The 25,374-nt window shown below is 40.2% G+C and overlaps 1 protein-coding gene and 1 long non-coding RNA gene across 2 annotated transcripts in view; both read left to right on the top strand.

Moving 5' to 3' along the window:
• Positions 1 to 25,374, top strand: part of LOC121652988 (ephrin-A2-like) — a 122,368-nt gene that overhangs the window by 88,971 nt on the left and 8,023 nt on the right. The window contains exons 2-3 of the mRNA XM_042006171.1: positions 19,637 to 19,929; positions 22,028 to 22,093. Of these exons, the coding sequence (XP_041862105.1) occupies positions 19,637 to 19,929; positions 22,028 to 22,093 (359 nt within the window). The remainder of the gene's footprint in view (positions 1 to 19,636; positions 19,930 to 22,027; positions 22,094 to 25,374) is intronic.
• LOC121652990 lies at positions 5,992 to 7,783 on the top strand. Its single transcript, XR_006012722.1, has 2 exons — positions 5,992 to 6,670; positions 7,186 to 7,783. It is a non-coding gene; the product is annotated as an uncharacterized LOC121652990 (long non-coding RNA).

Genomic DNA, 25,374 nt, shown 5'->3' on the forward strand with positions numbered 1-25,374 from the left:
GAGACTCCGCATGCCGCTAATTTAGTCCTTTGTTTTAATTTATAAAATAAATATATACAAATACAACTGAGATTGGTAGCAGTTTAATTAGTGTTAAATAATATCTTTTCTAGTTCCTGGATGTTTCAGCGGGGTGGGCAGGGCTGCAGCTGTGGTTGGAGAAGGTGAGGCCAGACTTCACGCTGCACCGCAGCAGCCGTGTCTTCAGAGGAAGTCCTGCAGGTGCAGAGGGACACCATCACTGCTAACCAGGTGGACAACTAGCGGGAAATTAAGAAGTTCTGGACAGAAATTGGAACAACACTTAAAAAACATTGTGAATAAAAAATAAGTTAAAAAAATTAACATGTAACCTCTGTTTCTTAAGCGATGCATCACTTGTAGACGTTCCAGCCTCCTGTCTGCGTCCCACTCTGCTGGGTCTTAGAATGAATGAAGTCATGGACCCAGGCCAACCAGCCACCGCACTGATGATGTTTGCGTCACATGATTTGGACGTTTAGAGAATGAAAATACTTTGGTTAATGACAACAGATTAAATTTCCACTTTGCATTTTCCCTCTGAGATTAAATTATTCTTAATTTTATTTTTTTTTCTTTTCATTTGAAATTTCATTTCATTCTCACTTCGTTCTCTTATTGCAACTTTAATGCATCAATAGCGCCGATTACATTAGGGAAAACTGGACATTGCTGCAAACTGCATTGTTTTGTTTGCCTGTTCTCCCCAGTGTATGAAAGTTAATGCAACATTGTGACAAACCAATGATGCCATCTAACACGTCTGCATAACCCCGACCTGCCAGCTGGTGCCCTCTGGAAGGTGCCAGAATACAGTGTTGTCGGGACTTGCAGAGGGACTGGCACGACATGGTTCCTCTTGGTGCGTCTCTGTAACGCCGAGCCCAAAGCTTCACAGAGATCCAACAGCACAGCACGCGGCAGTCGGAACCGGTTCATGAGCCATGCAGTAAGTCTTGCTGGTCTCTGAAAATCTGCTCACTCCGGAGTCTTGCTCCACATTGTCCACCAGTCCCAAGGAAGCTGTTGTGCATCTTTACTCACTGGGGTGCCTTTTTATATTCAACCATCAGTCAGCTTTCTTAGCAGCTGCATGTGGGGAGACGGCCTGATTGAAGCCTGACTGACGAGCATCTTTGTTTGGTGATCATGTCATTTTAATTGAAATTATTAATTTAGAACTTAATTTTTCTGGCAGGTGTTAGCAGAAGACTGTCCGCCTTATTTAGCGTTTATTTATAACCTATATTTATTTTATATTGACAACTCATTTCAGTGGTTGAGGTCCTTATTATTAACATTTGTTTAATAACATGTCTGTTTCTCTTGTAAAACCTGATTTTCCTGACCTGTATTTCCTTGATTTTATTCTGTGCCGTTAGTGTCACAGTTTCCCGTCTCTATAGATTTTGTGCATATGCCAGGCTCAGAGTTGCCGTGGAGGTAGGGACATTCTCTGCCAAGTTTGGTTTATATAAATCCCAAAACTTGACTATAACTGGCATACGCCGGTTTTTGTACGTACTCCAGCTTTATAAATGAGGCCCCAGGTCTTCAACCTCTCTAGAGCCTTCTATGAGTATTCTTAAAAACATTTATTGTTAACTTCTCTGGGAAACTGAAGAATGGTAAAAGTTCCAGGTTTTTCATACTCTGCGGCGAAACATCCTAGATCTGCCATTAAGAGATCAATTAGCTGAGTCAGACCAGTTTTATTTGTAGAGTCCAGAAACAAGACTTGGATTTTAAGGGTAGCTGACTCCTGCAGACCCATCCACTTATTTAACAATGAACTCGTTTACATAACCATCAAAAAGCTGTGAGATGTAATAATTTCATCACTTCTGAAATGGTGTATTTGACCCATAGCCTAGCGGTCTTAGGTTGATCAGATTTCTATCAGAACTTCTACTGAATTCTTCAACAACTGACCGTGAGCCGTTTCTCCCATCCAGAGCCGCCCAGTTTGTTTTGGTTGTGTTTACCCACGATGCCATGCGCTGAACCCACAATGCACTTTGTTTTGTAGTCGCTTCCTGTATTTGGTCCCCTTGAAATGGACCGAGACCTGCGTATGTAGGCAGATTGAATCTGCTTCCTCGATTTGAATGAGAATTTGTTTGTGCATTCACAATACCCCAAACAAAGCGAACTTTGCCAGCAAACGGACTAGAATATAAAATTCTCATGTGAATGTGCCCTTAATGCGATTCCTCATAACCGTGCTACATGAGCACTTATCTTATATCTGATAACTCCAGAAATCAAGTCATGATCAGATTCATGGTGTGCCTGTAAACAGGCTCAGTAACATGAACTTTTTGTTGTTGTTTTTTTTCCCCAGGATATTTTTGTTTTTTCGTCACCTTCCACCTGGATAATGTGTGAAACATCACTGACCCCCCCACCAGGACTCAACGTGGTTCTTGTCACATTTTCTCTTCAGAAAAGTGTGAACATTTTGTTTATTCTACCTGTTTGAATGTTAGTGGCTCTCCTCTTCCTCCTCCTCTTCACTCACAACTGTTTCTCTAAAAAAGCCTGATTGACAGGACTAAAGATAATAGTGGGCCGGGAAGGGTCCCGGGGCCAACAGGGGCCACCTGACCCACATGGCAGAGGGGATGGGGGGCTCCTTATGTGTGTGTGTTAGTATCTGACAGGCTTCACTTCTCAGATCAGAAAACACAAAGCAGCAGCAGCCTCATATTGTTTACATTGTCCCTGACTCGGGGGGGGCAGCAAGAGGAGGAGGGACAGGGTCAACAATATGGGCGGGGGGTTGGCATTTTTGAGGGAGTTCTCCCATTTTTCCTCTCTTTCTCTAAAAACTTTGGAAAGTCTGTGTGCCCTGTTTCTTTTGAGTTTGACATGTCTAACTTTAACCATAACCTCACCTCAAGCACTGCGGCATTCTGGGTAATCCTCCAGCCCTCTGCATGCTCTCTGTGGTGTCGGAGGGGAAGCTGGATATCAGTTTCATCTCTCCGAGTCTGGGACAACATGGAAATTGGGAAGTTTGAAGCCGTTTTCATGATGTGTAGTTCAGCCTTTGTGCAGAGCCGGACTGACAACAGATCAGTGTTACAGCCTGACACACACACACACACTGATTTATACTCACACACACATACATACCCCTGGTGTGGGGTTCATCATGCATTGCCGTGGTAACGGCAAAGAGGCTGGGGTCGTGTTACAGTGAACATGTGGCTGCTGCTGCGTGTGTAACATGTTCAGTTAACATGATCCGACATTTTCTGAATATTACAGCACTGAGGAATCTGTAAGCGCCGCACGGCCTGTCAGTACCGGAGTAGCGCTGCAGCATTACTGCAAACAGCTCCTGTCAGTGCCGCCACGCCTCTGCAGCGCGACACACGATACCTTTTATAAATGTTATTTTTATAGCACGCTACGGTCGGGGGGAAAATAACAACTTTTCTTTATTTCATTTGGCTATTTATTACTCTGGAACACATGTGGAGCGCCCCCTGCTGTGAAAGGGGTCGCTCATTAACTTGAACTGGAGTCGACACAAAGGCTGCTCTCAGAATTATTAGTTTGATGAATGTTGAGGTGAAACAGCTGCTGCAGGAGGAGGCCAAACCAAAGAGAAAAAAAAGAGCTTTATTTGAGAATTTGTCCACATGGAGAAAACAAAGTGGTTCTCAGATTAAAGGTTGAAAATTGTTGTTTTGTAAACATTAGCATCTGGAGCTTTGAATCATGAGTACTACATTGTTTGCGTTTAATACCATAAGCATGCAATGTTAACTCCTACCATATCATCACATGCATGACAAACGCAGACAGTACACTTTTGGAGTCTTAATTAACTCAAGTGTTTTGCAGTCTGGACCAACACAAGATCACATAATTTGCTGTAAGATTGTGTTGGTTTGAATTTTTACTACCAAGTTTGACAGTTTATACAACTAAATTTTAAAAGTCTACACAATAGTGACAAAATGCATTTAATTAGTGAATTCCTTTAAAAACAACAAATAGCTAACTAAAATGGTGTGCAATTATTTGTGCATTTGTGATTCTAGTCTTATTTTGCAGTTTTATGTGGGAAGTTTTTTCAGTTAAACAATAATAACAGAGACAGCCTGGAGCCAGAAGTAAGAAATATATTGTCATCTATCCTTAACATTGTTTCACACAAACAATGGCAGCAGCAAATATTTGATATATAGATAATATACCAGTTATTTTAGCGATATTGCTTAATTGATAGAATAACTGATAGATTACTGTCAGATAATGTCTGTTAATGAAGAGTGTGAACAAAAACATTTAAAAATTTAAAAGTGCTGTGATGTGTTGCAGACTGAAAAAAACTGAACTAAGAAATAACAAAATAAATTAAAAATAAATTCTGTGTGCGTCGAGCCTCCAGGTGACAGACCTACGCGGCGCCTACAGCATCGTCGCCGTAACCGATCTCACGCAGACGCCCCACGAGTATAAATCCAGCTAAAGGAATCAATTACAGCTCTTACTGTTATATTTACAGGATTTTTATTAATTAGTGTAGTTACAAATACAGTAAGAACTGATAAGGCCAAAAAGCATATTTCTGTAAACCTTTGTTATGATATAGACTTCTTACAGAACAATGTTTAATACCAAATATCAGTTGCTAGCAACTAACACCTGCTAGCTTCTTTTCTGTTGTATGTGCTTTAGCATTATGTATCCTAATTCAACCAAATTTATAATAAAACCTTTTAATTCCTTTTCCCAATTATGAGCAGTAAAAAATAGAGAAATAGAGGCTGAAATAACAACAGTTGAGATTCCATCTTAACCAGCACTCACTGATTTTACAAGTACAACACTGTCTGATGAAAATACAGTACAAACGAAAACAAACATTACAACAACCAGCCCAAACCGCTGCTAGCATGTTCTTTGCTAACGTCTATTACAACTAACAAAATACAGATTTACATTAAATGCTAATGTGAAATGTTAGCCTGCTTGACGTGGAAACTAGCTGCTGATAGCATTGCGCTATTAGCTAACAACAACAGCATTATTGTGTTATTGTGGTAAGCTAATTCAGTTTTTATTTATTTATTTATTTTAAAGTTATTTCAACTTTTCAGCTTAACGTAGCTTTACAGGCGATTTTAATTTAAAATGGAGTCCACTGATGGTTTAAAGCTGATCACAGCCACTAAGCACCCTTCATTCACCAGAGTCAATGGCGTAGTTTGCTAATTCAGCTCAAATTATCCCAATCCATGCTAACTTTCAGGGGGCTACTCTTTCTTCTGCTAAGAGTGATGGAAGTCTAGTCATTTCTGAGTAATTATGATAGTTAAGCTACCTCTTTAGATCACTGTCATAGTCTCAGCTGTGAGGTTGGAATTGGTTGCTTTTAGATTTTTAACAAAACACTAAAGTTAGTCTGATTGAACCATTTTATCTCCTGTCAATCTGGTTGGTTTGAGTTTTAAGATTTTGAATTTGAGAAAGAGGTTTCTCTTCACACAAACTAAAAAAAAATACTGTGTTCAGCCAGCAGGATCAGGTGTTCAGACAGCAAATCAGATAGTTTTGTCTTGCAGCTTGTAGCTTCTTGTCTGAACCTGAAGGAAACACTGTGGGTATTGTAGCAGGACTGGGTCACATTACACTTACACACAGAAGCACAATGGCCTGCACAGTATTTCCAGAGGGCATCGATCATGTGACTGTGGGACAGAAATAATAAAGCTGCTCTCTGCTGCAGCTGTGGGAAAATCCTGCTTCATCATTAACTCTAATTCAATAACTACAATAACATGTCTGCATGATGTCATACATCTGGGTCACCATATACGACGATGATTCAGATATTTTTGGAGAGCACAATAAGTCGACTGTTGTAATGTTAAAGCTGTGCTATGCAACTTTTGGTCTTGTATTTTCTGGTGTTTAAATCCAGCTCTGGTCTGATAAACTATGGTGCCTTAAAGAGCATCTTTCAGGTTGAATTTTCCACAATATGACGTTTTGAAAAAGTCCGAGAGACACTGTGGCATAAATAAAAGCTTCTTAAAATTTCATTTTTTGTAATTGCACTTAATTCAGCTCGTCTGCGATCCAGTGCTTTAAAAAACATAACTTTTCCTGTCACGTGATACGTGACGTCATGTAAGGTAAACGAGCCCATACGCCAGCGGCTATCAGCTCAGTTTACCGTAGGCATCGGCTGTGTTTTTTACTCCAGACTTCTAATAGTAAAACTAAAGATTTCTGGAACATCACCATGGTGAATACTTGTGTTTGTGCATCCTGCACAAATTCAAGTCTCTCTGGACATCGTGTCCACAGTTTCCCTAACAAGAAGAGCCCCACCTTTCGCTCCTGGGTCAGGTTTGTCCAGGCTAGGCGCCAAGACTTCACTTTCAAGTCCGTTCATCCCAAAAACTCCGTCATTTGCAGCGCACACTTTGTGGAAACGGACTATATGCCTAGTGACCTAACTGCGTTTAAGATGGGGTACAAGACCATGAGGTCAGTGCGTTTAAGGTCTGATGCAGTTCCCACTGTTCATGCTACGGCTAGCATGCTAGCAGCAGCAGGTGCCCCATCACGTCTGCCTTCACCGGGGAAGCCGCGGGCCGCCCATCGGAAACGGGAGACGAGCAGAGTAAATTTTTCTCTCTGTTTTTTAACCTGTTTATAACCTTTTCTTATAAAACGGAATTGTCCCCTTTTTACTACTTATTATTGAGGACAGTTTCAACATATTTAATCCCGTTTGCAAAGGTGGATTCACTGTGCGTCCAGTAAAGAAGGAGCCATCATATGGTAAATAATTGAAGGCATCGCGCACATTTTCTTCAAATAATGGCCATCTATTTTCCCGCAGAATTATATAATCCATAAGATTCTGGACCATCTAATATATGCCTGTGTATTTCAGAGTGTATTTTCTATCTCTATTCTCTCTTTGTAATTCCTGTATGACTGTGTAAATTAATTGAGCTTTATTTACTTCTAGCAACAAGTTTAAATAAGATGTTTTGCTTCTAATAATTAGAACTTATTAAATAAATCCAGGAAGATGATCATAACAGAAAGATGACATTGAGATGGAAGCAAAATATTTTATTTATTATTACAATTTACAGAATAGGAAGACATGTCTTGTATGTGTTACAGGTCAGGCCATCTGAAACCTTGGTAGACACCATGTTCATCAGGGAAAGCTAACCGGATTGCTGAGACAACACATGCTGGAAGAGGTTTCCTCACATGTCGTCCAAGCACTCCATGTGCCCAGCGTACCATCTGCCTGTAGGCAGTATACCTGAACTGTTCATTTTGGGTCAGATCAAGTGGACCATGTTCCTGCTTGAAAGCGCTGTAGGCCACCTGAAGCACCCAGGGGTTCAAACAGCATGCAGAGAACCCAGGATGCTGTCCCACACAAGTAATGCCTTCGGGTTGTGGATGGAGGTCTTCGACGAGGCTCCAAATTGCAGGAATCTCCCTGCAGCATATGCTCTCCTCCGCACTGCTCATGGGCTGACAGTGTCCACATAAACACCTGTAATTAGATAACATGCTGTTAAAGAATTTCTGTTGTTAAATGTAGATACAGTGTTGTAAATATATGTTCAACCATGTAAAGATTTTTATTTTTTTTACTTTTACATACAGGCTTTAAAAATTAAATGTTTATATTTCATCCGTAGTCATAGCTGCTTATAACATGCTGAAACATTTCATGTAATACATAAAGCTGAGATGCCCTTTTTTCTGTTGTCACTGGCCTTGCTGAATATAGGGGGAAGAGGGATTACCAATTGTGGGTGAGAGTTGTGGGCTCTGTTGTTTGGGGGATAAAGTGTTAAGACTGCAGTGCACATGGCATCATATGTGGAATGACCATTATTCAGAAGGGTTTACAATCCAGTTTTAAAAATAGTTTTTCTGTTTTAACAATATCTTTAAACCTCAGAATCAGGCTTTATTTATCATTGGGAAAAAAGTGCAAAATTATACACATCCTGAAAAAGCTGAGAGCAAGTGTTGGATTAGAAAAAAAGGTAAGTTTAGCGAAAAAACAAAACAAAAAAAAACAAGCGATGGATCTGCTCAGCCAGTGCGCAGATCCATCCTTCGTCATGGAACCAGCATCCTGGCGCAACAAATTTTCTTCCAGTTTTTTTTTTTTTTTTTTTTAAGCGTATTTAAATACCGCATTGAAATAGTCTGCTTCTAAGTTTAGAGAGTGCTGGTAAAACTAAGACATTACAGCACGTACATTCTATGAGGTATTTATGAGTTTAGAACAGTGTGGGCTTTTTTTGCGCACTACACGCACATCCAGTCTGACCAACTTCAGAAAAAAGATTATAACTCTGGTATTCCTTGATCAATCAACACAATTCAGAAAGTTGTTTATAGTCTAAAATGACTGTTTTGCGCTGTTAATTAGGCTACCCGACGTGGATTAGATGATGGAGCCTTAGCGAGGCTACTTTGGGCACTAGCCTACGTATCATCAGATGATTTGATTAGAACAGCGCTTTTCTGTCTACAACTGTGTGAACGGGGTAGCCATTGCACAGCTTTTATAGGCATTATCTGCCACAGAACTATTTTATTTAACCAATGTTTTGTCACGAATCGCTAGTGACATAGTAGCAGCTTGAAGTTGTTTTTTTTGTGGCGAAACGTGATTTTTAAAACAAACCTGTCAGGGCGGGGCAGGACAGGGATGTCTTCCTATCGGCTGCAGTAAGTAAAAGGCTTTAAAATCTATTTGCTATTGCAAACACTGTATTTTTTCACTGGTCTGCAGCATAACCAGGTATTACTTGCCCAATTCAGAAGGCTAATGTGGAAGAAAATTTACGAAACATTTGTATCGCTTACCATGCTGTTTGATTAATCCTCCAGATGTTTTCAGCTGCCCATGACTGAATCTGCTGCCTGTTTCCCGTCAACGATCTCCTTTGCTGGTTGTCAGTGACTCTGTTTGTAGCTTCAGGTTCAAAACTGTATGGATCCGGTCCTTCACTTCTAAAAATAAAATTATCTTCTTCTTCCTCCATAATCTCACGCCCATTCCGTTCCGTTGTGTTAGCCATAACTGTTGTGTTAGCAATAACGTACATAACAGAGTCCCTTACGTGACGTCACTTCCGGCAAAACAGATTTTTACAGTCATTTGAGCAGTTTTTAATAGTCCATAACCGATTTCTTTATTTTCTTATTCACGGACTTCAACAAAAACTAAATAGATATTAACTATAAAATATGCATAATCCAAACCATTAATCATGCTCTTAACCTGCCAGTTGCTCTTTAAAGCAGAAAGGGATGATCACCTTCTTCATTCATGATGGAGCTTTACGTCACATTTGTGGATGTGATGGTGAGCTGTGTTCAGTTGATGATTTCTGGAAGCATGAGGTGATTTCCAGTGGAGAACCATGCCTGTTTTTAATGCAGTGCTTTCTAAGGGCCCAAAGATTGCCAGCAAGACAGATATTATGCTCTGCAGATGATGGAAGTTCTGTTTTCACAGCTTAATATTTAATTTTTCTGAAATTGATCCACAATTTTTTTTTCTTTTGTTACCCTGTTCCAGCTTTGAGACGTGTTGCTGCCAACGATCAGAGTCAAGACGAGCTAAAGTTTTCATACAGTAGAAAAATGGATCTTTTATGGGATATCTAAATCATGCCACTCTGTTTTTAATTAATATTTTACTAAACATCCACACTTTTTTCATTTAGTATTTTCTGGTGAATCAGCGTTAAGGCCCGTTTTTGCTCCCTTTACATATGTAAATCAGCATCTCACACGTTAGCGCTGCTTGATTATGGCAAAAATAATAATAATACTACTAGTATTACTACGGTAATACTACTAGTATCTTTCCTCCAGGTCCCAGTAGCTATTGTTTGTCTCAGACCAGCAGCTATGTTCTGCCCAGTGTGATCGGGAAAAAATGGGTCTAAAGAAATTTTGTTTTTATTTTTGAAATCCACGTCAATGAAATTTAGCGTGAGATTTCTATACGGCTCTATGGTGCGGCTTGAACACATGTCCATAGCTGTGGTGAAACAATGGACTGTAGTCACGTCCGTCACAACACCCTCACAACACTCATCATACAGGGCAGGGAGAGACACTCCACTAAAAAGGTGACGACATGGCAGTGATACTGTTTGTCCAAAGTGTTGATGAGTTTCTTAAATCCCAGGTTGTTCGCTGTGTTAATTGAGCACTGGTCTTGGCAAGAAAAAAGTTAGGTTTGTTTATAACGTTTTTTATCTCTTTGTGTATCTGAGAGCAGGTGGATTATTTAGTCGCAACTCTTCAATCTAACTTGAGAGGTGTTGGCAACTCGCGCTGAATTAAACCAAAGCGGTCGGGGCTGTGGGAGGAGTCTTCAGCAGAGTGCTGCAATGCCAGTTGCACTCGATTTGCAGCTGAAAACGGTGTAGTGTTCAAAGTAGCCTATGTACACCAGTTTAAGACAATAACAAACATGGCAACGATGGAGGAGATCATGTTCATTCTCAGAAAGAGACATAAAAAGAGACAGTGCAGTAGATGGTGGTGGCCTGTGCAGCCATTAATTACATTGTGGCTGCTTCTTCTTCTTTGTTGCTTTTGCTGGTCGCACATCAGCTGTTCTGCTCAACACTGCCCCCACGGTTTCTGGTGGTACTGCTCCATTTGCTCTGTCAGGGTACGCATCTGCAAGAGTCCAAAGATGGACCAAATTACACATGTAAATGACACAGAAGAGGTACATATAATATAAATAGGCCTGTGGTTTGCACCAAAGTCTGACGCTGTTTTTGTTTGTATTTTTTCCAGTATTTAACCTTGGCTAGGTTAAGTATAGAACTTTTCATTGGTTTAGTTCTAGTTTTGCTTTCTCCACCATGGTGGTATTCCTCCTCTTTGTCTGAAATATTCCCTCATGTTTTGCCCCAATTAGGTGATTTGGATTTTTTTTTCTGCAAACATTTTAGCCTTTTCTTACTTAGCTTTCCATCAATTCATCAGTTGTCTGTAACTGCTTATTCCAGTGCAAGGCTGCAGCCTTTACTAGTAGCAATAAACAAGAGGCCAGTTACAACCAATGGGTTACAACTCGCCTTACATTTCCTTATTTTCACCCAGAATCTTTGTAGTTTTGGCTTGTTTTGCAAAAGTTTGGCTTAATTGCTACTTGAATACTACCAAATATATAGCATAAAATATTGAGAACACGCTAAAAGTCTCAAAAACAATGTTTACTTTCTTTTAAAATTATAATAAAGCTCAAAGACCACCTGACCAGAATAAACCTGGTTCTTCTTCCTGGGGTTCACATTAACGCTGTGCTGATTCTGTCAGAGCGGATCAGAACATTAATCTGTCAGCAGTTCACTTCCGCTCCGTTTGGAGAACCGTTGGTGTCTCCGCTCTGTCAGGAACCATGACTGATGACCTCGACCCGTCCCCGCCCACACCAGACCTGGATCTAATCCACCTGACCTTCGCAGACCTGCACAGATTAAACAGTAAATCACACTGAGGCATGCTGGGAGCTCTAACACCACAGGTGTTGATGTAAATTTAAAATATTTTTACTGATGCACCAGCAGAGATCTATCACAGCTGCTGCAGGGAAAAAATGTGAGCAAAGCAAATGTGAGAATTTTAGAAATGCTGAGAAGATGAAGCAGAGAAGAAGATCTTTCATTGTGAACACCTGTTCAGTTTCTCTCAGTGGGTGTTAAGTTGAGGCCATGCTCTGCTGAGTCTGGGATTATAAGACGTAAAGGAGGAAATGATTTGCATCCTCACTGATGAAAGAGGAGTCAGAAGACTTTTTGTTTAGAGGGAGTTTCTCATCATGATGCAGACTGCTTGGATCTGATTAAACTGGAGCTGCCATACGTTCAGTGTTATTGTGCATCATAGGATTTATTTCCAGGTGTATTGGTCCTGGTTTGGTGCAGACTTTCTTTGTTTTAGGACAATATTTCTCTTACTGCTGCAGTATAGTATGCAAGTGTCCTGGTTTGGCTTTTAGTTGTTAATACTTTTTGGCCTTGGATTGTCTGATCCTTGTTTAGAGAAGTATTTCTCGGTATTTTAGCCCCAGTTCCAGTTTTTTTCAGTCTCTGCCATGATTTTTTACTTTATTGCCACGTTGGTCCTGATTTTCATGGTATGATTATTGTCAAAGAAATAATCATGGTTGTTCTCTGTTAATTTCTCATCACAATAAATGTGTAAAATCACATGAACACTCCTTATAGGTTCTTTAAGGTTTACTTATTTCTACCTTTCGATGCCAACTTAAGAAAATAGTGTAACAACAAACTAACCATAAATTCTTTCTGATGTGTGCAGAATAAATAAATCTTACATATTAACTGTGGATTTCTCTCAGAGGAAACAGATAAAGGCTACAGGAACTCTACCTGGACTTGGGAGACTTCTTTCTGGAAATGTAAAAATAATTTTTACATTTCTTCAGAAAGCAGGAAAAACATCTGCCTAGCTTTGGCTTCCAGCTGAACGGGTAGTTTTATCTTGTTATCTCGAGAAAAACAAGTTTTGTTTTCTCGAGTTAACGGATTATTAAAATGCAGAGTTGCAAAGGGGCTGGAGCTGCTCCTGGTCCATCACAGAACCAACACAGGGAGACAATCAATCAGAATCGTGGTCACTCCTAACCAGAATTTCCAGACAAATCAGCCCAACATGCATGTCTTTGGACTGTGGGAGGAAGCCGGTGTTTCTTGATGTTTTTGTTCTAATTTGACCCTCGTTTCCTGCAGTTTTTAATCCAGATTTGGACTCATATTTTGTCATGTTTTGGTGCAGCAGTTTTTGGTGTTTCAGTCTGAGACTAGCCCAGTTTTTTGTTTTATACCTGTTTCGTAGTACAATTACCCACCATGTTAATCTTGCTGGATTCAGTGGTCTCTTTCAGTACAGTCTTTTGTTGTTGTTGTCTCTTTAGATGTTTTAATCCTGACACTGTGCCAACTGGTGGTTCAGTCATAGTTTGGAGCAACCCTCCCTTCAGTTTCAGTAGAAGTTTGTTCTAATTCCCTGCGTTTAGACTAGTATTTCTCAATCTTTGGTCCTAATTTGATCTTTGAGTTGGACTTGTCTTTTTCTGCCATTTAAATCCTGGATTCTCAGCATTGATCTCAGCATTGGTCCAGAACTTACTATCCTAGTATCCTAACTTCTTTGTCAGTCTTTCTATCAATTAATCAAGTAATCTTTAGACCTCTAAAGACGATGCTAATGTTGATGGAGGTGGTGACCCCCGTCACCCAGCTGGGACGGACAGAGAGCCTCTGTCCATTAGACTGATGAGTGATGATGTGAGAGCTGAGGGGACAGAGTTCAGTGAACGCATCGCCTCCTCTCTGAGCTGTTAGCGTCACCCGATCCCTCAGCTAACCGAGTTAGCATGCACTTTGCTAATGGTGTTAGAAAAGACAAAGAGGGCGAGGCGGAGGAGAGACGCATGGCTCTGTCCTCTCTCATCACACGGATCGTTTTCATCCTGCAGGATGTTTCTGCTGTGGTGCTCCAGCTGCTCTCATCCACCAACCCCAAACTCAATCAGGACGACACTGATGCTGCGTTCAGGTCAGATGGGAATAATCAGCGCTGCAGTTTAGCAGCAAACAACCTTCAAAGAGAACGCAAAGTGTTATAATGACGTAGTGGTTGGAGGGGCCCCATTTGGGCCATAAAGTAGCTATTTGATGTATTTGTCAGGATGTTGATGCTGGGCTTTTAGAAATGGATCTTTATTCGGTTTACATTGAGGTGCAAATACAGGAAATGTTGGAAAGGTGCTGTGGGCATTTATTCCTCAATGTCTTTCTGAGTTTAATGTTTTTTCTGAACCAGCCGAGCTTGTAACTGATCAAATCGGTCATTGTTGCTTCTGGTTTTTCTAACATGCAAAGGCATTTTAATGCTCAAGTGGATTATTTTTAGACAGACTTGGTGCAGTTCTCAACATTTCTTCAATACAGATAATTATTTTGCATTTAAAGCAACAAAAGCTGCCTCTAAAAACAGCATTGGTCTGTTAACCCTTAAAACACCACTAGATCTCCGGCGTCCCTGAATGCAAACACTCATATTATAATCTGTTTATCAGGAGCGGTGGTGTGTAGCTCTGTGGGGTAAACTGTGACGGATAGCTACCCTTTAGGTGATTTACGGACGTTTTCCAGGCATTTCTATCCCGTCCAGGAGGTTTACAATCCAGCCACTAAATGTAGTTTTATTCAGAGACTCTATCTGGTAAATCCACAATGATCCATGATAACAGCATTATTTATCACATTTCATCATAAAAACATCACTATCGCTACTATGTTGCTAAGAGACCTCTATTTAGACCTGGACATGATGATGAAGCCACTTCCTGTCCAACTTTCCACCAATCAGAGAGCTTAGATTGACGGTAACGTCCAATCAGGAGCAGCCAAAGATCAACCAGTGAGCAGATGGCTAATTCTGACGTTTTTTCTTTAACTCTACGATTTGCAGCAAAAACCTTCGTGAGACATTTTTTTAAACATAGAATTGGGACGTCAGCCCAATTTTAAGATATTTCATTTGACCTGGAGGTCTGTATTCTTATGTAATTACATCTTTATTGGATTTAATTCATCTTAACTCACCTGGTAAACACCTGTTAACAGATTTACATGAACACCTCTCTGATACAGCAGAGTGTTTATACACAAAAACCGTCACTCACAAGAAACTAAAAAAATCCACCCAGCAGCCGTACACACCTGTGTCAGTAAAAGGTTATGGACTGAAAGAGAAAACCCACCCAGATTACATCAGGGACTAGTTGGTATTCACTTCGATGCTTCTGTACATAAAACCAACCCGATGAGCCTGATTTGGTGAGTTTTTAATTGAAGGCCAGTAAACAGGGACCCGTCCACCATTAAACATGTCAATCACTTCATTTTATTGATGGTAAATGATCAACTAGCTCGGCTCAGCCAATCAGGACAAACTATAAGAAACCAAATCAGTCAGATCGAGTCTCATTATCCGAAATCTTGATGAGCTCAGTTCACACACCTGAACAGAATAAATAAGATATAAAATGGAACAAATAAACAGAATAACATCGGAATAAAGTGCAGTGCTTTAGTGTACAGATTACATCATTTATTTTATGTGGTGAGACACACGTATGAGATGAACTTCATTCATGGATCATTTCTACTGAGAACTGAGACCAGCAGGCTGGAAAAAGGGAAATAATTGTCTTGTTTACAATCCAACCACAAAATGTAGTGTTTATTCAGAGAATCTATCTGAATAAACACTACATTATCACGATAACAGCATTATTTATCACATCAGGGCTCACCAATTCTTGGCCTGGACATGATGATGAAGCCACTTCCTGTCAGACTTTCCACCAATCAGGAGCAGCCAAAGATCAACCAGTGAGCAGAAAGTTCTATGTGTGTGTGAAAAGAAGAAAAATAATGCTCCTCTATGGCTGGAATAAAGCCAAGAAGACGTTTCTGATGCACGGTGGCGCCACAAAGCAGCTGAGCTGGAGTTGGTTTAGTGAGGATAGCAGGTAAATAGTAGCAGGAATAACTGGAAATGAGGAAAAAGTGGAAACATGGAAATAGTTTCTGTTGTGTGTTTGTTTCAATAACAATATTTTTTCTCCTGAAAGCCAAGACTTGAGAGAACGATGAGATGAGAAAAGGTTTGGTCACTGTTGATCTGTGTGTTATTTCTACAAAGTTCTGTTAGTAATAAACTCTGTTTTCTTCTTCTGGTCGGCCTTTATGCTGCTTTATCTATTCATACATTCATTTTACATCATTTTAGCCTCATAATCTGACAGCTGAGGCCGGAAACATCATGTCTGATGCTGACTGGGATTAAAAGCTTCAGCTTCTACATTTTATATTAACAAGAAAACAAAATCAAACCTGTTTCCATTTAATAAAACAGGATGAAATCCAGTTGGGATGATTGTTGAATATGTTGACATTCTGCAGTCTATTCGGGACTGGTGAGTTCTTCTCTTACACATTTGTGACTAAATAAGCGGTAAAACTGTAAAACTGGACCAACACAGGTTACTGTACAAGCCAGATAAACTTGTGTTCATGTTTGCATGTTGTGGGGTCATAACTTTGTTTACAGCCTCATGGTGGGGACAGAAACTAACACCCCCCAGCACACAGATCATTACATTTTATGGCAAAGACTTGGTTTAAGGTTACAGTAATGAATGTGAGTTCATGTAATGTCCTCTGGGGGAATGAAAGTGCGACTGTGTGTGTCTGAGGTACCAACCTGCTGCTGGGGGAATGCTCACTTCCTCCGCCAGTTGCTCCCAGGTGGGTGGGGTGATGACACCAGCTGTGTGTGTTCATGTTTTCCAACTTCAGCCTCATTAGTTTGTGTCACTCGGTCTCTGTGGGGTTAAACATGTCGTCCCAGTCGTCAAGCACAGTGTTGTTACAGTTAAAATGCTACGACTGCTGAAACAACCCCTAGCAGTAAGATGTGAGGGTCAAGTAAGAGAAAACCATCACCACAGAAGCTTTTCCGGCTCCTTCTAGCATGTGTGGGACTTGTACTGCAGGCATTTAAAACATGTTTGTGTGTGAATCAGTGCCATCAGATACTTTATGGGTTTCCACAAATATGCAGCAAAGCAGGAGTTTGATTGGAAGAAATGTGTGGCTCTGTTTTCTGTCTGCCAGAGATATTTATCTGGGATGATGAAAGTATTTCTGCTCAGTGAACAGCAGAGATGTATGAGTGTTGTTCTGGGTTCAGGGAAACGTTTGTGTGTTCAGTTCTGTGCCAAAATCTTGAGCCATCCTTCATTCTTAAGACAGTTCTTGGAAAAAAAAGAAAGAACTGCAGTGATTTATTGAAACTTGTGAAAACATAGATATAAATCCAAAAACAGTTGGTCCAGTTCTAAGTAGTTTGAAAGTGAGTATTTTGTCTGAGCAGCTTTAGCCTTCATCCCAGTCTGAACCTTTTAGGGGAAGCTTTCTGTCATGTTTTTGAGTCTCCAGGAACAGTTCTCCAGGATTCTTGACTTTCCAAAGCTCAGCTTTGGATGTTTCTGCCTTTTCTTCCGTTCTCTGAGCAGATGATCCCACACTGCTTCATTAATGTTGAGGTCCAGGTTCTGGAGAGGATCCATCTCTCCATCAGACCCGCTGAGGTCTGGGTTCTGGGGAGAATCCATCCCTCTATCAGACCTGTTGCCACTGATCTTCAGTCCAGTTCTTGTGTCATGTGACATACCTCAGCCTTTTCTCTATGTTTACTTTCCTTATAACAGCTTCTTGACAGCCATGTTTCCATGGAGACCATTTCTGACAAGGCTTCGGCCAACAGTAGATGGATCAACTGAAGGTCCAGATGCATCTCTAAGGTCCTGCTTCAGGTGTTTGCTGGATTTGTTCTTATTTCTTCAGGACATCACTTTCAGATCTCCACAGATTGATTTAATCTGAGGTCCTTGAAGAATTGTTCTTTTCCAAAAGCTCCTCCAAATGGTCCCTAACAAAATAGATTGATATCATCAGCAAACAAACAAATCAGATACTTAATATATAATGTTAATATACAAAATGAATGATAATAGTCCCAAATCAGAGTCTTGCAGAACTCTAAACAATACTCATTGATTTTGATTTGACCTGATTTATTTAATATTGTTAGATAACACAGAGTAAGCCAGCTGGATGCCACTCCTCTCACCCAGTAATTTACAGCTGTGTATTTCTAAATTAAATGAAACTGGTCAGTGTAAGACGTTGAGAATCATTTCATGTCCTTGTCTGTTACAAACTACATACAGTTTTTCTACATTTCAGTAATCCTTCCAACTTTACTAGAATCTAGGTTTATATTTTTGTCCTGACGAATGACTTGATCACAGTTTCCTGACATTTATCTCTAGTTGGTTTAGTTTTTGTCACATGCAACATTAATCTCACAGTTTGTATTTGGTGCAGTTTTGTGTAGTTGTGTCCATTTTTCTTGCATCCAGAGTTTATCACATAAACAACTGGACAAAAGCTTATTTTAAGCCAGTTTGAGCAGCTCTGAGGAGCGACAGCAGGCAGGAAGTGGGTCCAGCTGTGAGTCACATCTCCCTCCTGTAAACACCATGACGCTCTGATAAACAGTTAGCTTTGATTAATTGAAGCCTCGAGGGATTTGGAAGGGAAACACACACACAGACGGGCGGTGATCAATGGTTTCCATGTGTTGCACCAGACCTGAAAACGGTGAACATGGAGAACATGCAGGCATGAAATTGCAGCAGAAACTGGAAAACTCTTGTTTTTCTTTACATTATTAAAAACATGGACTTGCAGAAAATTTGTCAGAAAATATTTGTCTTTTGTGGCAGAAAATCTGAAAACTTTCAAACCTAAAAGGAAGATGGTTTTGACTTTGAGCAGCTGGAAGATAAGTAGCTAACCTTTTATATTAATAAAATATTAATAAAACATTATCCATTTTCTGCCAATGATCTCATCAGGTTGCATTGATTTAAAACAGCTTAAACTGTCTTCATACTCTGCTCGCAATGGACCACATAACCTGGCTTTTTCTACAGCATTAAACTGTAAAATTAAAAATAAAAAGTAAATTTAAGTTGCAGAAAACCTGAGCGAAGATCATTTGATGATTTACCAATGCATGGGGCTCTTTCCTCACAACGAAGTCTTGATATTGGTTTTGTGTGTTAGTATGCCAATATGCTATTAGATAAAATAAAAATGAAAACAAAACAAAACAAAAAAACAACACTTATTGTTTAGTCTGCCTATGTCTGAAATTGCTGCTCATTTAGCTGCACGGATGTGCAGCCAGCTCACGTTACAGCAAAGTCAGACACGCAACAAGCTGTGCACGTTAACTGCTCTGCTGTCACCTGCAGAAAGAAGCATTCATTATTACATTAAGCTTGTTTACATGACCTGAATATTTAATTTATTTCAATTTTTAACATCTGTGCAAAAAAAATCGCAATGCTTTCATCTTTCCAGCAGATTCCATTAGAAAGAGAAATGACAGTTACAAGGTGAGCGAAACATGAAATAAAAACATGATGGCGTGCAGCAACGGGAAGTTAAAGAATAAAACATTCACAATCTAACACACACATTCATGCACACTTGCAATCACTTATAAGGTGCATTTAGACCCAACATCTGTGTTTTTGGACTGTAGAATGAAGCCAGACTATGCACCGTGGGAACACTGTCTGGTTACAATGGTGGCATCGCTTCAGTCAGAGAGCAGAATTCCAGTAAAAACGTGGAGCAGCCCTGACTGCGTTTTCCTAAACCTGATTCAAAAATAAAATGGTGTTGCCAACAAGAAAACATTAAAGATAATTTCTCCTCAGCTGAAGGAGGTAATCGTGTCCAGCGAAACACATCTGAGGATTGTTGTGTCCTGTTTCTCTGGAAGTTTTTCTATGATGTCGCCTTTCCAGTCAAGCATTGTTGTAAATAAGTAAATAATAAAAAACTGACTAAAAACTCAAGGAAACAATGTTATTTGTCCCCCTCAGGTTCTTTCGGGGCGACTACACAGTTGAGGTGGCGATCAACGACTACCTGGACATCTACTGTCCTCATTACGAAGGGGCGGAGTTGGCTGAGCGCATGGAACACTACGTGTTGTACATGGTGAACTACGACGGGTACACCACCTGTGATCACCACAGGAAGGGCTTCAAACGCTGGGAGTGTAACCGGCCGCAGAGCCCCAACGGACCGCTCAAGTTCTCCGAGAAGTTCCAGCTGTTCACGCCCTTCAGCCTGGGCTTCGAGTTCAGGCCGGGACATGAGTACTACTACGTCTGTGAGTTCTCCCCCTCTATACTGCTTTGTTTCTAAGCACTGCATCTGTACACTGGCATTAAAATGTACATCTGACTCAGGAATGAGGCCCAACAATGAGTGCAGACAAATTATTTTTGCATACAAAATGAATTTTAACGTTTAATTCCATCTGTGTAGATATACGTCGATAAAACTTTCCTTCATCTTTAAAAGGAGCTGTTCACATCAGACTTCATTACATCACGTTTTCCATTAAAAATATACTGTATTTAATATTCATATTATAATATTAATCATGAATTTACATCCTGCCCTCAGAACATCTGGTACCATTGGGTTATATTGAGCAAACTAGATCCTACACCAGCTCTAGACTTTTAAACAGGGGGGTCTTGTTAACCTCCATAACCCCACCCACAGTCCCTGATGTTAGCATTTCTTTGCTCTGGCCAGATGAGAGTTTTTCAGTACAGGAGCCAAAGCTTTGGTAGCTGGAACAGAAAGAACTGGTTGTAAGTTGAACATTGGCTCCAGGCCAGGACTGGAAGTGGGTCGGTGGAAAACGTTTAATCTTCACGTCTACACCGTGTTTGTGACTTTAACTTATAACAGCTCAGATTTTGTAATGTGGTGGAAGTCTGAAATAAAGATCTCAAGCTTGAAGTAAACCTTTAACAGATATTTATTAAAAAGTTCTGCAAAGGGATCCGACAGACACAGGGTGCCATGAGGAGTAGGGTCAGTCAGCTTTTAAGTCCTTCAGCTCAAGTAATGTCAGTTTCACGACTAGCATGTGTTTAAGGGAGGATTTTGCCACGTCCTTTAGCTCAGAGTTGTAAACAAACCTTGCTAGTGTGATTCTGCTGTGTCTGAGGAATACAGTGTTAACACATCAACACTACAGTTAAACAAGCTGAATGAAACTATTATGTAAAGTTTGAGCTTTAAATCTTAACTGGTTTTCATTGTTCCTAACCCCATGTGTTCATGATGTGTGTGTGTGTAGAGGCATTGGTAGGATGTCTTGATGGGCAAGATGAAATGTTAGAACACAGGTCGCAATTTCAAACCAACACACGTTGTTCAGCTGTGGATCTGAGCCAATCAGGGGTGAAGGCCAACCCCTTTTCTACCTCTGATTTGCTTTTTTATCACACTGTCATTCTCCTGAGCCCACTAAGAAGGAAATTAACACTGAAGACGCAGCCAGATTTAAGTCGCACATTAAGACATGTTCGGTGTACCAGTGCAACCAGGAAAACAATTAATCTAGAGCCCTGCACAAATGCATTCTCCTTACAAATGTGGCTCCATTTAAAAGGGAAATAAACAGACTTCCCAACATTAGAAGGAATAATCCACCAAACTTTAATTTCCCTAATTCTTGTGTTAAGTTTATTCAATTCAGGTAAATTTTCTCAGTTTAGATGCCACCAGCAGATGAGCCAGTTTAATTTGTGATTCTCCTTTACGATGACCTGATATTGGGCACAACCAACACACCATCACCTTCAAAGATCATGTTGTCTGAACCTGACATCAAGCGTTTACCAGCCAGTTTACCAGCACGGGTCAGACAACATGAAGCGAGGGGAGGTTCAAAACCCACAGAAACACAAGCTGCTGTCATTTTGTTCTGTCTGGACATAATTTGTCCTCCAAGCTGGAAAACATTTCCTAAATTGTGGCTCGTTTGGTCTGAAAAGCCTCCAGCAGAGACAGGGACGCAGTTTGTTTTAAATGACACTTAATGACTGCATGTGTGTGCCTAATGAATGCAGCAGGTTCAGAGCAGAAACATGAATAAAACATCATCTGCAGGTCAAACAGCAGAACAAAGACTCTGCAACCGGAGATGTGGTTCAAAGGCACTTTTTTTAATTACATTTTATTCCGTTGAATTAGGTTTAGTTCAGCAGTGGCCAAATTTAAAGCTCAAAAGACCGAACTGAGGAATGATTCATATCTAGTATTGCACTATTATTTGTATCCTTCCATTTAATCTGATTATGATCTTAATGATGGTAAAGTTGACTTTGGTCTAATCATACCACCTTGTGCTCTGCTTCCATCTCAGTGTTTTAAAGTTTATCTTCCTGTGTGTGTTTCCTCTGCAGCGTCACCTCATCCAAACCTGGCCGGGAAACCCTGTCTGAAGCTGAAAATCTACGTCAAACCGACCAGTGAGTTACTTCATTTTCATTTAAACGCCGTTCTGATAGAAGCTGAAGAAACATTTCTGTAGGACTGGTTCATTTGCCTCCTAGTCTTCTTTTTTAAAATAGGGATCCAAAACATTGACATTTAAATTCCAGGTCAGTCCAGATTTTACTTTTTTTTTTTCCAGCTTTTTAGCAAAATGGAAAAAAAATAAAAAAATCTAGTATTGTAACTCCTACTTCAACAGATGGAGTTTTTTTTAAATGTTTTGATGCAGTTAGTCCATCTCACAGCAGTCGTGCTACAGTGATTTAGTGTTTCAGACTTAAAGTTTTCCCGTCCCTAATAAAAAAAAAAAAAAAACACGCTAAGCCTGCTTAAGAACTGCGGTTAAAACTACTAAAAACCAAAAGTAAAACTATTTAAAATATTTTTTCCCTACCGAATGCTCATGCTTTCCCAGGACTTCTTGGCGACACTGTGCATTTATATCGGCGCTATTATTATTTTATTTGGGGGGAGTTTTAAGGCCCATTTATGCTCCCTTACGTATGTAAATAGCAACGTCCATTGAAAACATTGTCATACGTCGCCGTCCTCATACTTCCATGCGTGTTGTGTGTTGCTGTGGTTGTTAAGTCAGTTGCTCCACTAGGGGGCAGTGCCAAGTTCAGAGTTCACTCCCGCAAGCCAAAGAAGTTTTAGCCACCGTTTGGAAGTGTGAATACGTCGCTATAAAGTTGTTTCCCACCACCCAACTCACATACAGTCTTTCTTGGGTTGTGTTCGCCTTCATTCTTCTTCTTTTTGTTCCCTTCCTGATTCTCTTCTTCTCTGGTTTGTTTCCTTTGCTGCTCGTATGTCAGCTATTCTGCTCAGCACTGCCCCCACGATCTCCGGTGGTATTGCTCTGTCTTCTGAATCAAGCAACGGATTGCTAAACTCCCTGAAAACTGACCAAATTACGCTCGTAACCGACGCAGAAGACGAACGAAACCGTATGTCTGCGTATCCATCTTTGGCGTTGAGCATAAATGGGCCTTACTCCCATGCTTCTTTCATGTTGCCATGGTTATAAAGCAATTCATCCACTAGTGGGCGGTACTGAGTTTAGGGTTCCCTCCCACGTTCTGACATCACTTTCGGACACCGGTTGGTGGCGGCAATGAATCGCTTTAAGCTGTTTACACCTGCCCAACACACTCATGCAGCCTTTCTTCAAAAACTTCTGCCATCTCTATAGTTGTCTTCTTCTGTAGTTTGTTCCTTTTGCTGGTTGCAGGTCAGCTATACTGCTCAACGATGACCGCGTGGTTTCTTGTGGTATTGCTCCGTGTACTGTGGATCCACAAGGCCCCTGAAAACGCACCAATTACGTGCGTAAACAACACAGGAGACAGATGAAGGTGTTTGTTTTAAGAGGCCTTAGATGGGATTATGCTAATTAAAAGGACTTCTGGTGGCCACTCTCTTTTTTTTAAAGGGTGAAGTTTAGGAAAACATCAGGACTCACAGGTTAAAACAGCCACTTAAATATTAAATATACAAAAATCCTTTTCATAGATTACTGGTTGTGCACAAAAACAAGCTGAAATGAAGCCAAAAATGTTTTTTTATATGGAGAACTAATATCCCATTTTACTCTCTTCTAAGTTCCTGAAAATAAAAGTTACCTTTTATATTTAAGGCAGAAAAGGCATCATTAGCAGTTTGCATTAAATGAATCTCCAGCCAGTGAGTAAGGAGCCACAGGGCTCAGAACTTCCCAGGATTTTTAATTAATCCCTCCTCCTTCATCCAAAACTGTAAATGTCAGTTGGAAGCAGGGGAAGTGTGAAGACTCGCAGCTGTCACAGTGAAGGCGTTAAACAGTTTTAAAGCAGTTTATGAGAATTTAACTGTCATTGCAGAAAACAGCATTAACACATTTACACCATCAGTTGCTGGAAATCCTCCTCGACCAACAAATCAGCTTTCATCCACGCCGGCGCTGGCCGAAGCTGATTTGTTAGAGAGACGGAGGATTTGTGGTGTAAACGCCACGTGCTGCTGAGCAGGAAGAAAAGGCGTTCATTAGATGTGGAGGTGGATTATCTGCACAGGCTGATTGCTCCCAAACAGTCAAATAAACAAACTGTAGACAAATTATTTCCACACAATCCAACTGACATGCAGGATTTACACAACGCTAATAATCTGATCCTCTCACAAAAAGCTAACTAGAAATATAAAAAAAAAATCTCAAGTAAATTAATTTGACTTCAGTTGTTTCAGTGAAATAAATGGTGTGCATGTGTTGGATTTATTTGGCCCTATCTAAAGTTTCTAAAGTGTTTTTGTTTGTTTGTTTAAAATCTATAAGATTTATATTTCTTAGAACACATCTTCAAGTTACGAAGCTTTACACTCACTGTCCACTTTATCAGGTCCATCTTTTGACTTTGGACGTGACATGGTTGTTGGTCTGAGTATTTACTGGCATTTTTACACACAACCATCTCCAGGGTTTACAATGAATGGTCTGAAAAAGAGAAAATATCCAGTCCCCTTTCTTCATCATTAAGATGCTCAGTTTGAACTTCAGCAAGTCGTTTTCACCATGTCTACAAGACTACATGTTTTGAGTTGCTGCCACGTGATTGGCCGGTTAGATTTTTATTAACAGGAAGTCAAACAGGTGGAGCTGATAAAGTGGATGGTAAGCATATGTAACTGGCTGCAACCTAGTTCAGATTACTGTTGCAAAATATTCCAGAAAAGCAGCAGGGCAGTTCCCACATGTTAAACCACTACCAGATTAATGGAAAACTTTTTTAAAGAAACTTTTTTAAGCAAGTAGCACTCTGCTAAGCATGTCATGGAATTTTAAATCAAACTGCAGAGAATTCAGAAAAATTTCAGTCAGACTTTCCTCTAATGCAGCTGTTGTCTGTGCTGGACCATGTTAATGTTATTCATATGCATTTTGCACGTCTACACTTCTTCACACCACTCATGGATTCTTAACAGATGACAGCTTTAAGTCTCGTCATTGGCTCATAAAAGTGTGCCGGCTGGCCTTTCTGTCTGTCACTTTAGTATTTAACACGTCTCCTCTTCATTGCAGTAAAGTCATTAAGGAGTGTTTTGTAAAAGATAGGACCTCAGAGATTACAGACCTGCTGTGGTTCAGGGTATTTGAGGTACAACAGTCTTATGATTAAAGCATATTTCCTCCATGAACCAAATCTTTCACTTCAAAACCAGTTCAACAAATGTGAAGAGCATCTTGGTTGTAGTTGAAATTAATTTTACAATAATCATG

This window comes from Melanotaenia boesemani, chromosome 14 (genome assembly GCF_017639745.1).
Source record: "Melanotaenia boesemani isolate fMelBoe1 chromosome 14, fMelBoe1.pri, whole genome shotgun sequence".
NCBI lineage: Eukaryota > Metazoa > Chordata > Actinopteri > Atheriniformes > Melanotaeniidae > Melanotaenia > Melanotaenia boesemani.